This window comes from Cryptococcus neoformans, chromosome 14 (genome assembly GCF_000149385.1).
Source record: "Cryptococcus neoformans var. neoformans B-3501A chromosome 14, whole genome shotgun sequence".
NCBI lineage: Eukaryota > Fungi > Basidiomycota > Tremellomycetes > Tremellales > Cryptococcaceae > Cryptococcus > Cryptococcus deneoformans.
The window spans coordinates 4,486-17,254 of NC_009190.1; the positions used below are offsets into that span (position 1 = coordinate 4,486).

General features: G+C 48.6%; 4 protein-coding genes across 4 annotated transcripts; 1 reads left to right on the plus strand and 3 right to left on the minus strand.

Moving 5' to 3' along the window:
• Positions 1-604: 604 nt before the first annotated feature.
• On the minus strand, positions 605-2,745 carry CNBN0010 (hypothetical protein; the record flags this gene model as incomplete). Its single annotated transcript, XM_766925.1, has 6 exons — positions 605-1,033; positions 1,098-1,334; positions 1,390-1,677; positions 1,729-2,425; positions 2,478-2,569; positions 2,641-2,745. The coding sequence occupies 6 exons, from the start codon at positions 2,743-2,745 to the stop codon at positions 605-607; spliced, it is 1,848 nt and encodes a 615-aa protein (XP_772018.1).
• Positions 2,746-3,775: 1,030 nt separating this feature from the next.
• Positions 3,776-5,578, minus strand: CNBN0020 (hypothetical protein; the record flags this gene model as incomplete). Its single annotated transcript, XM_766926.1, has 6 exons — positions 3,776-4,625; positions 4,677-4,789; positions 4,852-4,934; positions 4,998-5,204; positions 5,255-5,382; positions 5,442-5,578. The coding sequence occupies 6 exons, from the start codon at positions 5,576-5,578 to the stop codon at positions 3,776-3,778; spliced, it is 1,518 nt and encodes a 505-aa protein (XP_772019.1).
• Positions 5,579-6,323: 745 nt separating this feature from the next.
• On the plus strand, positions 6,324-8,429 carry CNBN0030 (hypothetical protein; the record flags this gene model as incomplete). Its single annotated transcript, XM_766927.1, has 11 exons — positions 6,324-6,405; positions 6,462-6,591; positions 6,642-6,867; positions 6,922-7,074; positions 7,139-7,476; positions 7,528-7,555; positions 7,610-7,689; positions 7,750-7,885; positions 7,935-8,009; positions 8,062-8,115; positions 8,169-8,429. The coding sequence occupies 11 exons, from the start codon at positions 6,324-6,326 to the stop codon at positions 8,427-8,429; spliced, it is 1,563 nt and encodes a 520-aa protein (XP_772020.1).
• A 1,074-nt stretch (positions 8,430-9,503) lies between these two features.
• Positions 9,504-11,063, minus strand: CNBN0040 (hypothetical protein; the record flags this gene model as incomplete). Its single annotated transcript, XM_766928.1, has 7 exons — positions 9,504-9,719; positions 9,789-9,955; positions 10,019-10,103; positions 10,173-10,311; positions 10,377-10,476; positions 10,544-10,766; positions 10,848-11,063. The coding sequence occupies 7 exons, from the start codon at positions 11,061-11,063 to the stop codon at positions 9,504-9,506; spliced, it is 1,146 nt and encodes a 381-aa protein (XP_772021.1).
• Positions 11,064-12,769: the final 1,706 nt, after the last annotated feature.

Here is a 12,769-nt window from a genome sequence, read left to right on the forward strand (position 1 = left end):
CGACTCTCCCCTCGGCCGCGACGAACTTTGCCGCTCCAGAAACTCCTGGGCTCAACACCGCCACGACTCTATCAACCGCATAATCCACCGTGGCCTGCAGAGCATCGAAGGGGTGATTGTATCTATTGAGCCGAGAACACTTGAGGGGCAGAGGAGGAATGACCTGAGAGTTCGGGGCAGGTGTGGGCTGCATGCGACGGATTATGACCTGAAGGTATATTGCCTCAACGACCGCGATGCAAGAAGCACAAAGAGCGCAAAACTGCCTTCCACCATGTCCTCAACCGATGTTTCTCCTGGCTGGACAAAGTCAGTGAAAATGCAACCAAGAAGGCGCCGGCGACCTACTCTGGGATATTCAAAGCGGTGGTGATGTCTACAGGGGGGATAGTGAGCAGGGAAACGGCAGACGAGATGCGGAGATGGACGAAGGAAATGGGGCCGGCGACATTTGAGGGGATGATGAGGAAAATTAGTCTAGAACTGGTGAGGGCAAGAGCTAGGATGTTTACGATGTGATTCCTCTGTACCCTTACTCTTGGCCTGAAAATGAGATCCGTTGCTTGTAATGCATACTAGGGATAAGAGAGAAGATATGATATGCTCAATGCATAATGAACAAGTTCTGATCTATGCTTTGTGCACCGCCTGCTCCTTCTACGAAAGGAGATACAAGGGTGTTGAATGTCATAGCCAAAGTCTCTGCCTGTGGACACGCACTGAATCGACCAAGCACTTCTTGACACAGATGGACCCTCCTCAATATATCTTCGAGTGTCGCCTCTTCCAACTCCACTTGAGAGCGCTGCTCAATCCAGCAGTAAATCAAGACAATACAGGTCTTGAAAACTCTGTGGAGATGGATCCAGTGGCGGATTACATGATCTTCTGATGTATAATGGGCATATAGATCTAGTGAAATACAGGCAGATTGGTAAAGGGTGTCGATATAAGCTGAAGATACGCGCGGGAGAAGGGATGACGGCTGGTGGAGCGTGATCATCATGTCATGGTAGAACATATCGTCCAAGCACTACATTAAGATCAGTAGATGCCCAACCCCTACGGCAGCAACTTTAAGATCCAATCACACCTACCTGGCGCTTGATGACGCTATCCGAAAGACGAACAAACGCCGCCTTCAGTGGGCTTGCACAATACCATAGCTGAACTTGGTTGACGAAATTGGCTACTATCTGCTCGCCATTCTCATTAGGCCGTACAGACGGAGAGTACAGTGATTCATGGATTTGACCCAAAAGTCGCCTACCAATGATGGCATGGCACAGCTCAGACGATGGGCTCGGGCCGGTGGTGGGCGGGCAAATAGGATGCTAATGCACCAAGTCAGTTAGGCCGCCAGCCAGAAATGAACCACGTTTTGCTCACGTCAATATCGATATCATCATCCCGTATAGATGGAGGATATCCAAAGCAAGACAGCACTAGACGATCTAGGACATATAATGTCCAAAAGATGTTTTTCCGTTGCTCGTTGAACCGCTCAACGGTGGGTGGGTCCATTGTGACTAGATATGGCGGCAGGAATATCTCGTCTTTACGATGCAGGTTGATAGCTATAGCTGTGTGGGAAGCCATGCCAAGGATGCGCCAAACATTCAGATCCGACTCATATATCGCTACCGATGCAAGAAGTGTGAGAGCTTGGACGCAAGTCTATCATTGCCTGTAGTTAGCAGATATTGGCAAGGGCGACCTACTACATACCAGATCTTCATGAACCAGAATGTGGGGTATCTCCATCATCGCCATTTTTCTGTACCGTCTCCAAGCTGTGAGATCAGTCTTCTTGTATCCAAGGATGCCCGATAGATAGACAACAATGAAAAGCCTGAAACGACTGGCATAGTAATCGGAATTGGATAGACCTTCCTCCGAGTACACAAGCTTGGCATCATGTTCTAGTTGCTGAAAACTGGTCACTTGATGCGAGAACTTGTGATCTCCAGTGTAGCGCTTGACAAGCTCTATTGCGTCTTCAAAGGACAGTATGTTGAGTGACTGGACTCTCGTACTGAAAGGGGTCTCTGGGGCAGGGGTAACTTGTATCGAGTTGAACGTCGAGAGGTCCACTCGCAAGTGGTCATCAATAGTCTGTAACGGCAATGGCGTCATATACAGGAATGTCTCCGGAGAACAGTGATTCAGTGGTGTGTGACGGACGACATGGGAAAAGACGTTGGGGATGGAAGATATTGTTGACTTTTGACGGCTTTGGCAAAGGAAGGATGCCTGATCGTCGGTTTCTGATAAGGGAGGAACAGAGGGCGGCTGGGGATAATATTGTCCCCGTGCGGGCAAAGCTTGCCCCGTCGGTATAGTCACTATGTCTGCCCATTGAGGATCAACCTTTATGACAATGTCCTCGAGCCATGCTATCCGATTCTTGAGAGAGCGGATCTCCCTTTATATCAATCTATTAGTATGGATAGCAAATATAGAACGGAACTCCTCACTCGATGAGACCCTGATCGTGGTTTTTGTTATATACTTGGCACTCGGCGTTTGCTCTCTCACATGCACCACATCTTGGAAGAGCTCGATTACACTGGGTGCGATCAGTCAGCACATCAAGCTTATCAAATAATCTACAGCATTACTCATAGATATCTTCCTCACCTTTCGTTTTCTGAGATGGCACCGAACGCAAGCTTGGGCTCGTGGTGCATATGCAGGAGGAGAGGGCCGGGCGTCTTCTAAAGATGTAGATGATAAGCTAGACATTGCTGTGGTGGGAGCTGGGAGATGGTGATAGACGACGGCGACAAGATGATCTAGCTATCAGCTGCGACAATACTGTATAGACATTGTCAGACTCAGTAATTTGAACCAAGCTCAATTTTTGGCAAATGGAGTGTGATGTAGAACATAAATACAGTCATGCACGCATCCTACTTGCAGAAAACGGGATCTTCATCAGCGAAAAGTCCGGAGACTTATTTAAAAGCTCCTATTTAGTTAATCGACCTGTGTGACTAATAAATGCAGTACGTAACAACGAATACCTTGGGGGAGTTGAGGATATTTTCATAATTCATTTCAAATTAGGTTTTTACCGTTTATCTTTTTCCTTGACATTTATTACTGTACGTACCAGCCGACGGTTCACTCCTAACTGCAAGCCTCCATCTTCTGCAGTCCCCTATACCTCTGCAGCATAGTTTCGGCATGTAAACACAGGCACTGATCTCGAATATTCAGGGCATCTTCAACTTGTCTCAAGACCGATGTATTCTTTACCTGAGTCGTTGGCTTGTGCGAGTCCAGCATAGCCAGCAATCATACTAAAGAAACAGATCTGGTTCTAAGAAAAGAATGGGAAATGATGGAAGCGTGAAGCATGCATATATATATATATAAATAGAGCCGGCAGAAACAGGGGAAATTGTCTAATACCAGGTATTTTTTAATGCTAAATTACCGAAAATTACTAAATAGTTCTGAAGTTCTTGTCCTGCAAGACCAAACATAAACGCCCAATAGTTTGGTTCATTATTACCTAGCACAGTGCCACCAATAGACTCGCTTTTGTCCCATGTATTTATGACCGCTGCCACTCTCTTCTTCGTTTGCTGTCGTACACAAGATATAAGACAGGTTTTCGTACAAAGCACCGTCTTTGCATGTTTGTCATACACAGATTCGCTACAAATTCTGTTTATCCTATAAATTCTGCTTATCTTTACAAATCCTACTTATCCTACAAGTTCTGCTTATCCTAGCTAGTAAAGGCATACTACCGGCATCGCACAGCTTATACAAAATAGCGGAAGAGAGGGTTCGAAGGTCCTGCACTCAAGACTTCAGTTGGGACATCCTTCGACGTCCAATTAACATTCTGAGCCTTGTTTCGTAGACGGTTCTGCCTTCCCATCCACAGACGCATGAATACAATAAGGGTGATGCCGAGAACTTCAAGACAAGCCGTGATAATAAGGGGGATCACATAGTGTGGAGCCCACTCGTCTCGAAAGATGTTGGACGATACCAAACCACCAGTGTTGGCAAGGAAGGTGAGCGACCCCACTCGGAATGCACGGCCATCTTCAGAAGGCTCATTGCACTGGTGCCAGCTGTGAAACAGGATGGATGGGGTGAAGGAGCCCATGCTGATCAGGAAGGTAGCAAAGTAAGCGGGACCTTTGACGGATACGGGCAAGGCGGCGAGGAGGATACACCCGATGGTCACAAGAGTGAGTGCAGAGACCAGATGGAAACCTCGTTCGCGGAAGTGGTCTGAAGAGAAGGCGGTGATGAAGAGAACGACGGTACCACAGGCATAGGGTGCCACTGTGAACAGGTTTGTCTTGACTGTGGAATAACCAAAGCGTCCAATAATCTGAGTAAGGAAGCTAGAGGCCAGCGTGGTGGCTGTACCGTAGCACACGGCAATAACGGCAAAGACATAGTACTTGGGGTCTTTGAGAGGCTTGAAAAATGTCTTGTTTTGGAGCTTGGTGCCGACAGCTTGAGAGCCATCACGGAGGCACCTGAGGCGAGCAATCTTCTTTTGACGATCGTTGAGGAAAGTCGCCTTGGCCGGGCTGATGGGTAGGAGAAAAAAAATGATGATGGAGCAAGCCACAGTAAAGCCCCCCTCGATACTGCTCTAGGATCAGCAATGGTCCCCAAAGATATTGAGTATAAAAACCAACAGGAAGAGAATCTGCCACCCTTTGAGAGATGATTCGAGTTGGAAAACCCCATAGCCAATAAGGCCCGAAAAGGCACCAGATAGTGCATTGCACGAGTAAAAGGCAGCAATCCGCTGGATATAGATGTAAGTTCAGCTTGAACTTCAGCGTGCAGACTTTAAAAAAGGCCACTTACCATACCAAGCTCTCCACGAGTGTAGAATGTGGTAAGGTAATAGATCAGGGTCCCAGCAAAAGGGGCTTCAAAGACGCCCAGTACTGCACACAATGAGTCAGTTGGTATAAACAAACAACACTGGTATCTCAGGGGAGCCAACTCACAGCCACGAACCGCAAGGCAGCCTGCATAATTGTTGACGGCTGCATTCACCATTGCCATCGTTCCCCACCCTAACATGATACCGGGAATGGTATAGCAAGGCCCAATCTTACGGGTAAGCCACAAGCCGGGAACGCCAAAAGCACATAGGCATGTAAAGTAGACACATAACATTGTTGAGTAACCATTATTGGGGAAGTTCAGATCCTCTACGAGACAGTCAGTGGCCAGTTGGATTTGTGTGTCATAGTTGACTGACCGGTCATGCCGGCTGACTTGGCATTTGACGCGTTGTTACGGTCAAGAGAATTGAAAAGATACGCCCACCATGCCAGAGGAAGGATGTGAAGATCGAATTTGCGGACGATGGCCTTGCTTTCTTCCTTGCTAATGCAATATCAGTTAAAGGTCGCGCGTATATGAGCATGATTGCTGATGCGACTTACGTGTAGTCATAGGAAGATAGATCAACGTCCTGGGGTTCCTCGACTTGGTGTTGTTCGGTCTCGAAGACCGTGGTGGTTATATCGAGGGCCTTTTCGTCGGCTTGAAGGTCGTTGCTGCCTTGATGTTTGATAGACATCTTAGATAGAGTACCCAGCAGGAACGACAATTGTAGAGCTCGATTTAGCGGAACTAGAGACAAATTATGAAGTTGGCGGCAACTCTGACGAGAGAGAGGGGAGGCGAAAAGGGGACAAGCTAGCTGTATTAGTAGTCGACAGACGGATGATTTGTCTCATGAGTTCGATTAAGTTAGCTTATTGCTCTTATCATGTGTTAAATGTTGAGTATCGTTCATCTGTCAACCTTCGGCTTTTCACCCGTTTGGCTGCTCGTGAACATGATGGTGAGTGGACCTGGTGCTCGTCCTTGCTGTCGAGGCCGCTGGCGGTCCTTCGCCCGCTTCGCCGTGTGCGGGCGGCGCCGTGCCGCCTTAAAGCTTGCAATTTGCTTACGTAACTACTGCTTCCTTTCGGGTTGGACGCCGCTCGGCTGGGCTAGATCGCTCCTTGCTAATAAATGCATGATCATAAATGGAACGCTATTCGGGCCTGGCTATTCGGGCCTGGTCCGCCATCAAGCGGCTATTCCTTATACGGGCAGCCATAATTTTCCCTTCAGTACAGGATGTAGGAAATGACCCAACCGCGGTGCCGGTGCGCCGCCCTCTCGAACAGGGGCGATCAGTCGGCTGGCGCGATAACAACGGAAATCTGGCTTGGCTAGCTATATAAAAGTCAAGAAGCAGAGCCGGCCCTTGTCGACCCCATGTCATCCACTTTTCCTCTACAACCTCCTCCGCATTTTTATATTTTACGCCAACAATGTCCGACCCATCGCAAAGGATTTTAATCGTAGGCGCTGGGGTCTTTGGTCTCAGTACTGCTCTGTTCCTTGCTCGACGAGGTGTGTTTGGCGTATCTAAGGCGGATGAGTCTGCATGCTGACATTGTATCACTTAGGTTACAAAGACGTCACTGTCATTGATAGGATTTCATTGGAAGTCAACCAGTACCGCCCAGATGCTGGTTGTGACGGGGCTTCCGCCGATATCAACAAGGTCTTCCGAACAGGCTACGGCGTTCGCCACATGTGAGCTTTTAATGATCACATGTCACTGTGGAGCTAATGGGCCTCAATAGGTACGAGAAGCTCGCTTTTCAAGCTCTTCCCGTTTGGCAAGAATGGAATGCGACTATCAGGAACTCCTCTCCTGAGGAGTTGCCCGCCGGTCTTACTCCTGACGATGATCTGCTCGTTCAGTGCGGGGTGATGCGTCTGGGAGAAGGCAAAGAGCTTGACGATTACCATGCGCAATGCTTACAGGGAGCCATTGAGGAGGGACACCGGGACGACGTCTATCTCATCGTGAGTCCAAACGTCTTTTCGTAGTTACGCCTCAGTGTGCTGACGCGACCTCAGAATGATGCCCATGACTTGGCTCGAGCAGCTCAGAAGGACAAAAATTCTCCCGGGATGCATTGGGCCTCCAAGCTTCAACGTTACGGAGTATTAATAGGGGGCAATATCCACGGTATGCTTGATATGGAAGGCGGTTTTACTCGAGCCGATAAGGTACGTTACGTAGCACGCTTCTTTTGCAAAACATGGTTCTACATTGGCTGATTTCGTACCCTAGTCTTGTCTTTATGCCCTGCACCTTTGCAAGAAGGCCGGAGTCAAATTCATCCTTGACCAGAAAAACGGTGCATTCGACAAATTCATCCATGAAGGTAGGACTATACTGGGTGTAGTTACCAAGGATGGCAAAGAGCATCGAGCAGACAAGACCATTGTCGCTGCTGGAGGGTGGACCGCTTCTATTGTTCCAGAGGTCAGCAGTCTGCTTGAAACCACCGCCGGTTCTCTGTGTTTTATCGATATCCCGGAAAACCGTCCCGACCTTCGCAAGAAATATAGCCCTGCTGAATTCTGTGGCTGGAGCTTGAAACTAAAGGCCGACCCGGGAGATCATGAGTAAGTTCGAGTCATACGTGCTTGCTTCTCCATAAGCTGAATTTGCTTTAGGGGCTCTTACAGGTCTATGGGTGGTTTCGTAAGTTGCATGTCCTATGCCATGTTAAAGAGACTTTGCTAATGCCCCTTCTAGCCTGCAGACCCCAATGGCCGACTCAAGTTCGGCTTCCGAGCTACTAAATTTACCAATTACGAGACCCTTCCAAACGGGCAGTGAGTGACTGGCCATTCTATCAATTCCAAATGGCGCTTACGATCATCCTTATCCTACAGGAAAATTTCCGTCCCCCGCACTGCCTTTACCGAGAAAAATATAGACAACATCCCCAAGAAGGCCTTGGATGCGATCAAGAGCAACATCATAGCCTTGTATCCCGATCTCGCCGAGTTTGGGCTGACTGGTACGAGGGTGAGTAGTTGGAACATGGTAGATCTGACGATGGCTGATATCCGGCTAGATGTGCTGGTACACAGACTCCATTGACTGCCATTTCCTTGCTGACTATGTGCCTGATACGAACGAATCCTTGTTTGTGAGTATACATCTTAAGCTGTTAATGATCGGGCCATTAACATGCTAGATAGATCGCTAGCGGAGGCTCAGGTCATGGATTCAAGTTCTTGCCCATTTTTGGAGAGGTAAGTGCGATGTCCGACCTTTTATAGATCCTGCTGATCCCTTTGCCCTTTAGAATTTCGTCAATCAACTCGAAAAGAAAGGAGATGAGTTTACCCAGTACTGGAAGTGGCGCAGCGCAATTCCCGGAGAAAGTGCCAATGGCCTTGAGGAAGGACCAGATGGTCCCAGAACTTTGGATAAGGCTGCTTTGGCTACACGGGCGGATTGGAAGTTTGATACGGATAGGATAGTTGACAAGCCTGCCACGTGCAGGGCGGATTGCAAGTTTGATACCGATGGGGTCGTTGACAAGCTTGCGGAGTGCACTGTGTAAAACTGGTACCTTTGGCGGGAACATACCAAATTTGTAGAATTACATCCTCGATGAAAACATATCTGAAAAAGCAATTGTGGTTTGTAATGGAGATTTTAATGGGTGGCTGAGCAAACCATATCTGCTTAGTCGGATCTAATCACGGTTCCTAGTTTCCTTATCCGCAATTGAGAGGCACGAATGACGTTTCGGCTTTCGTCCTTCGTTCTTTCTCTTCTCGGCTTCTGACATGTTTAGAATAATTTTAGCGCCATTTCCATCCATCTTCGCCTCTTTATTAGCCGTCTCCTTATCTCCGTCTAAGCGACATGTCCAACCTCCACCCAATAAAACGCCGCACGCTCTCTTCCCTCTCAATCCTCCGAGAATGTCGTAGCGTCCATGGACTTCCCGCCGCCTACTTACCGCATGGGCAGTCTTCATCAAATGTGCGGCCCGTCTCGGCCTCCTGAAAGGTCCAAGCACCCAAGGATTACAGCCGCCTTCTTTCCGGGCAACACGTAAGATCGCCACTGAAACCATCCTACGTTTGTCCGTCGGCTATCTGTTCTACTGCTAAGTTGCCCTGGAGCTATTATATAGAGGGAGGAATTCGAAGTAGGAGATATTTGCGTGAGGAGAGGATAAGTCTTAGCGAAAGTAGATTAAGAATTAAGGGAGAACGAATAGATGGCACATTGGTAACGAAGTCTACCTACTTGGTATCGTCTATATACCTTTGCTATCCCGTCCGTCCAGCGGACCCGCACTACAAACAATACGAACCTACGTGCATGTCTACGTACAGCGGAATCTGTCCGTCGTCCTCGTCTCCCAACCCATCCCCCGTGATCTGTCCATCCCCTGTCAAACCGCTTGCGTAAATGGTTTAAGTCAAGCTGGCCTGATCTCTCTAAATACTTGAAACCTGCATAGATAATCGCAGATACAACACTGCACTAACTTGACACACGAAATACATGTAACCGAGTCAACCTCCGATAAATTAATGACAAGGATTATATAATTATAAATGTTCCATACCAAAAAAAATACTATACAGACTTGCGATATGTGCTCATTTTCACCCCATGACTATGAGGCCTGATAGAGGGCAGGACCAGCGACGACGTAATCGTTGATGAGCGAGAGGTTGAAGGGAGTGACATGGAGAGGGTTCGAAACGATAACGACGAAGGACGTCCCGTTGACGATCTGGTCGTTGGGGGTCTCTTCAAAGACGGTTGCGTTGGGCTGGATGGTAGTGCCGGTCATGTTGGAAGTGACGTTAAGAGGAGTGTAGGTAGTGTTCTGTTACAGATGGAGTGCTCCGAGTCAGCTGCTGTTGCAACGAGTAGACGGTTGTTGAAGGCGACTTACAAGCTGTGAAATCCATCCGACATAAAGGTCGGTAGTGTTGGTAAGGTTAACCTGAGCTCCTACCTTGGTCGACTGGTTGTAAGGCCCGACGACGGATCCTGGAGCTTCCCAAGATAGCTCAACCTGCATTCCAGGGTACGAGAGTGCAGTTCGATTGTGTGTGATAGCTGGAGAGAAACAAATCATTCGTCAGGCACTCAAAAGTCATTAATACAATGCGCAATACTAACCAGGACCTCCGCTGGGGTAAGGTTCCGATTGAAAGCCAACATCAATGCCAGAAGGTCCGTTGACGACTTCGAGGGTAGGGAAGATCTGTTGGGGAAAAGCATTAGTCTCAGGGGGAAGAAAGGACGCAAATGAGACTGCGGACCAAACACTCACGTTCCACTCAAGAGGCTTATTCTCCGAAGGGCAAGAAGTGATGTAGCGGGAGAGCAAAGTCCAGGCAAAGTTTTGAGGAACTCCAACCTCAAAGTAGACAGGCATAGGGAACAAGCCCTCGAACTGACGGAAGATCATCCTACGTTCAAGCGTGCGTCAAGACTCTAGGGCACGGACGGAAGATCAAAGAAGGAAAGAACTTACTGTTGCCTGGCCTCGGTCGTAATGGACTGAAGGAGGAGCTGAGCAGCGGGCCTGGAGTCCAAGTGAGGAAGGAAACCATAGACTCCAGACTCTCCCCAACCTTGATTGAAAACGGTGATTGTCAGGACATTGTTTTAAAGAATGTGTTGCGAGACACGTCTACTTACGAGTGAGGCGCTGACAGAAGTCGATGTACTCGGGAACAGTCTCGAATGCCGACGAGTAGTTGTACGTGCATTGCTTGGGAGCTCCAGAAGCACCAAGCATGTTGGAAATCAAAGTGGCGTGGCCAACCTCCTGATCGGCCATGAACTCAATGAGCGATCGCTGCTCTGCGTTGATACCATACTGCTCAAACTCAGCATCAGAGAATCGAACAAGACCGTAATGCTACAGGGGCGAAAGATTAATTTAGTAAACAATGTTCGATTCTTTTTTTTCTTAAAAAAAGGTAAGACGCCGGTTGCTTACGAAGAGATCGAGCTCAATCCACTCCTGGTGGAGAGCGAGGGCCAGTGACTGGTAGTCAAAATCTGAATCAGGAGCGTAGACGGGAGCAGGAGAATCGGCAGTGGTATTGATTCCACCCTGAGGAGGGGGGGAAGCAGTAAGATTGCCAGTTGGTGCAGCGCCAACGAGCGCCGAGGCAAGGGCAAATACGGAAGCAAGTACTGGCGCGGAAAGCATCTTATGAAGGGAGAAGCGGGAGTGGTGGATGGGAGCCCGAAGTAAATCTGGTTGAATATATATCGATCCTTGAAGAGAGGAGTGTCCGATGACGAGCGTTCATGGGAACCAGAGAGAGCGTCATAGCGGACGGAAATCGATAGGTGAATTTTGGTCGAAAAATATCTTCACGCGCTCGTATGACAGTCTTGTATCCGAGTTGTATGACGTTGCTTTAGCATGTGATGGAACATGTAGTGATCCAGTATGACGATGTTGAAGGCCATACTAGTGGCTCATTACATGAAAGTACGTAGTGAAGCGAAATGTATATTTTTTAGTGGAGATGCCGCACGGCGGATCTTTTTATTTATTTTAGTGTTTCGCGCGATAGGGTTAATTTCTACCAGCTCTTATTTTAACCCGGTGCCTGGCTTGAGTTTGGATTCTGGATTCTCTGGAATCATGATATGGCATGACTTACGTACGTATCACACTCCAAAAATCTTGCCCACTGGGATGATATGCCCGTCCCTAGGCTTTTTTATGGGTACTTATCTAGCCTCTTCTAGTACGACAGGTATAAACCTCTACCGCAGGCGAAGCAGGGTACTTGCATTTCCTCGTCGGCCATCCCGATATCAACATCCTAACCTTCGACGCTGTGGCCCGAACCCCTTACATCCGCTCCTCCTTCCTCGCCAACATCATCTCCCACCCCCACATATTCCGTTCTCCCAAAATACCCCTCCAGCCCTCACGTCGCCCTTCCTTCCCCAACCCATGACCCCCTTCATCTGCCTACTCTTTCAAGCAACAATCTTCACAAAGCGGGGTATCCAGCACTACATCACCCTCACCCAAAGCCTAGCGTCCCTCGGTGTGGAGACATGGTTCAAACCGGAGTTTGCGAGCTGGTACACTGCACAACCTTTTACCGGAGGAGGCGCAGAAAAGGGATAGGGATATGGCCAAGCAGCAGCGGGCAAAGTTCTTGTTGAAAGTAAATAATCAGTGGAAGGAGAAATTGGAGCCGCATGAGAGATTTAGCGGGCACTTGCTGGAGGAGCCGTTTGGAGGATGTGTACCAGTGGCTGTATGCGCATTGGCAATAGGAGAAGAAGCAGGTGAGTGGTTGGTGTTTGGGGTTCATCGTTGGAGGTAAGCTAACAACATCACAGGCGAGAACTCCCTACCAACGTTCCCTCTGGAGATATCTTCGTATCCTACTTTTTGACGGGGATGCCGCTTTCGACGGGGAACCCTTATCGACCTTTTAACTGCGAAGTCAGACTAACTGATCTATCAGGTCAAGCGCCCATCCAGCAACATGAGACCTGCCAGCACTACACCTCAACCCGGGCGGCTTTCGTGGAGTGGTATGAGGAATCAAAGGCGATTAGGATGGGGTGTGCGAGGGGGACTGTTCGGCCTGATCCAAGTGGGTTTGTAGTGGGTTGGGAAAGTGTAAAAGCCGCCCCATGTTGTTTACGGACTGGGTGGGGCAGGAGCTGAGGACAAGTCTTGGTGAGTGAGCTACCCAAGGACGCTCTAGAATGGCGAAACGATTATCCCATTCATCATTACTCTGAGACCCATCTAGTATCGGCTAGACAAAAGCCTACAAACGATGCCAAAGTTCGATATCGATCCTCTCCATCTCGAGTAGCCCGTTTAGAATGAGATTCCGTCTCTCAGCAAGTCTTTGTTGATCGGCAGAGTGGTCC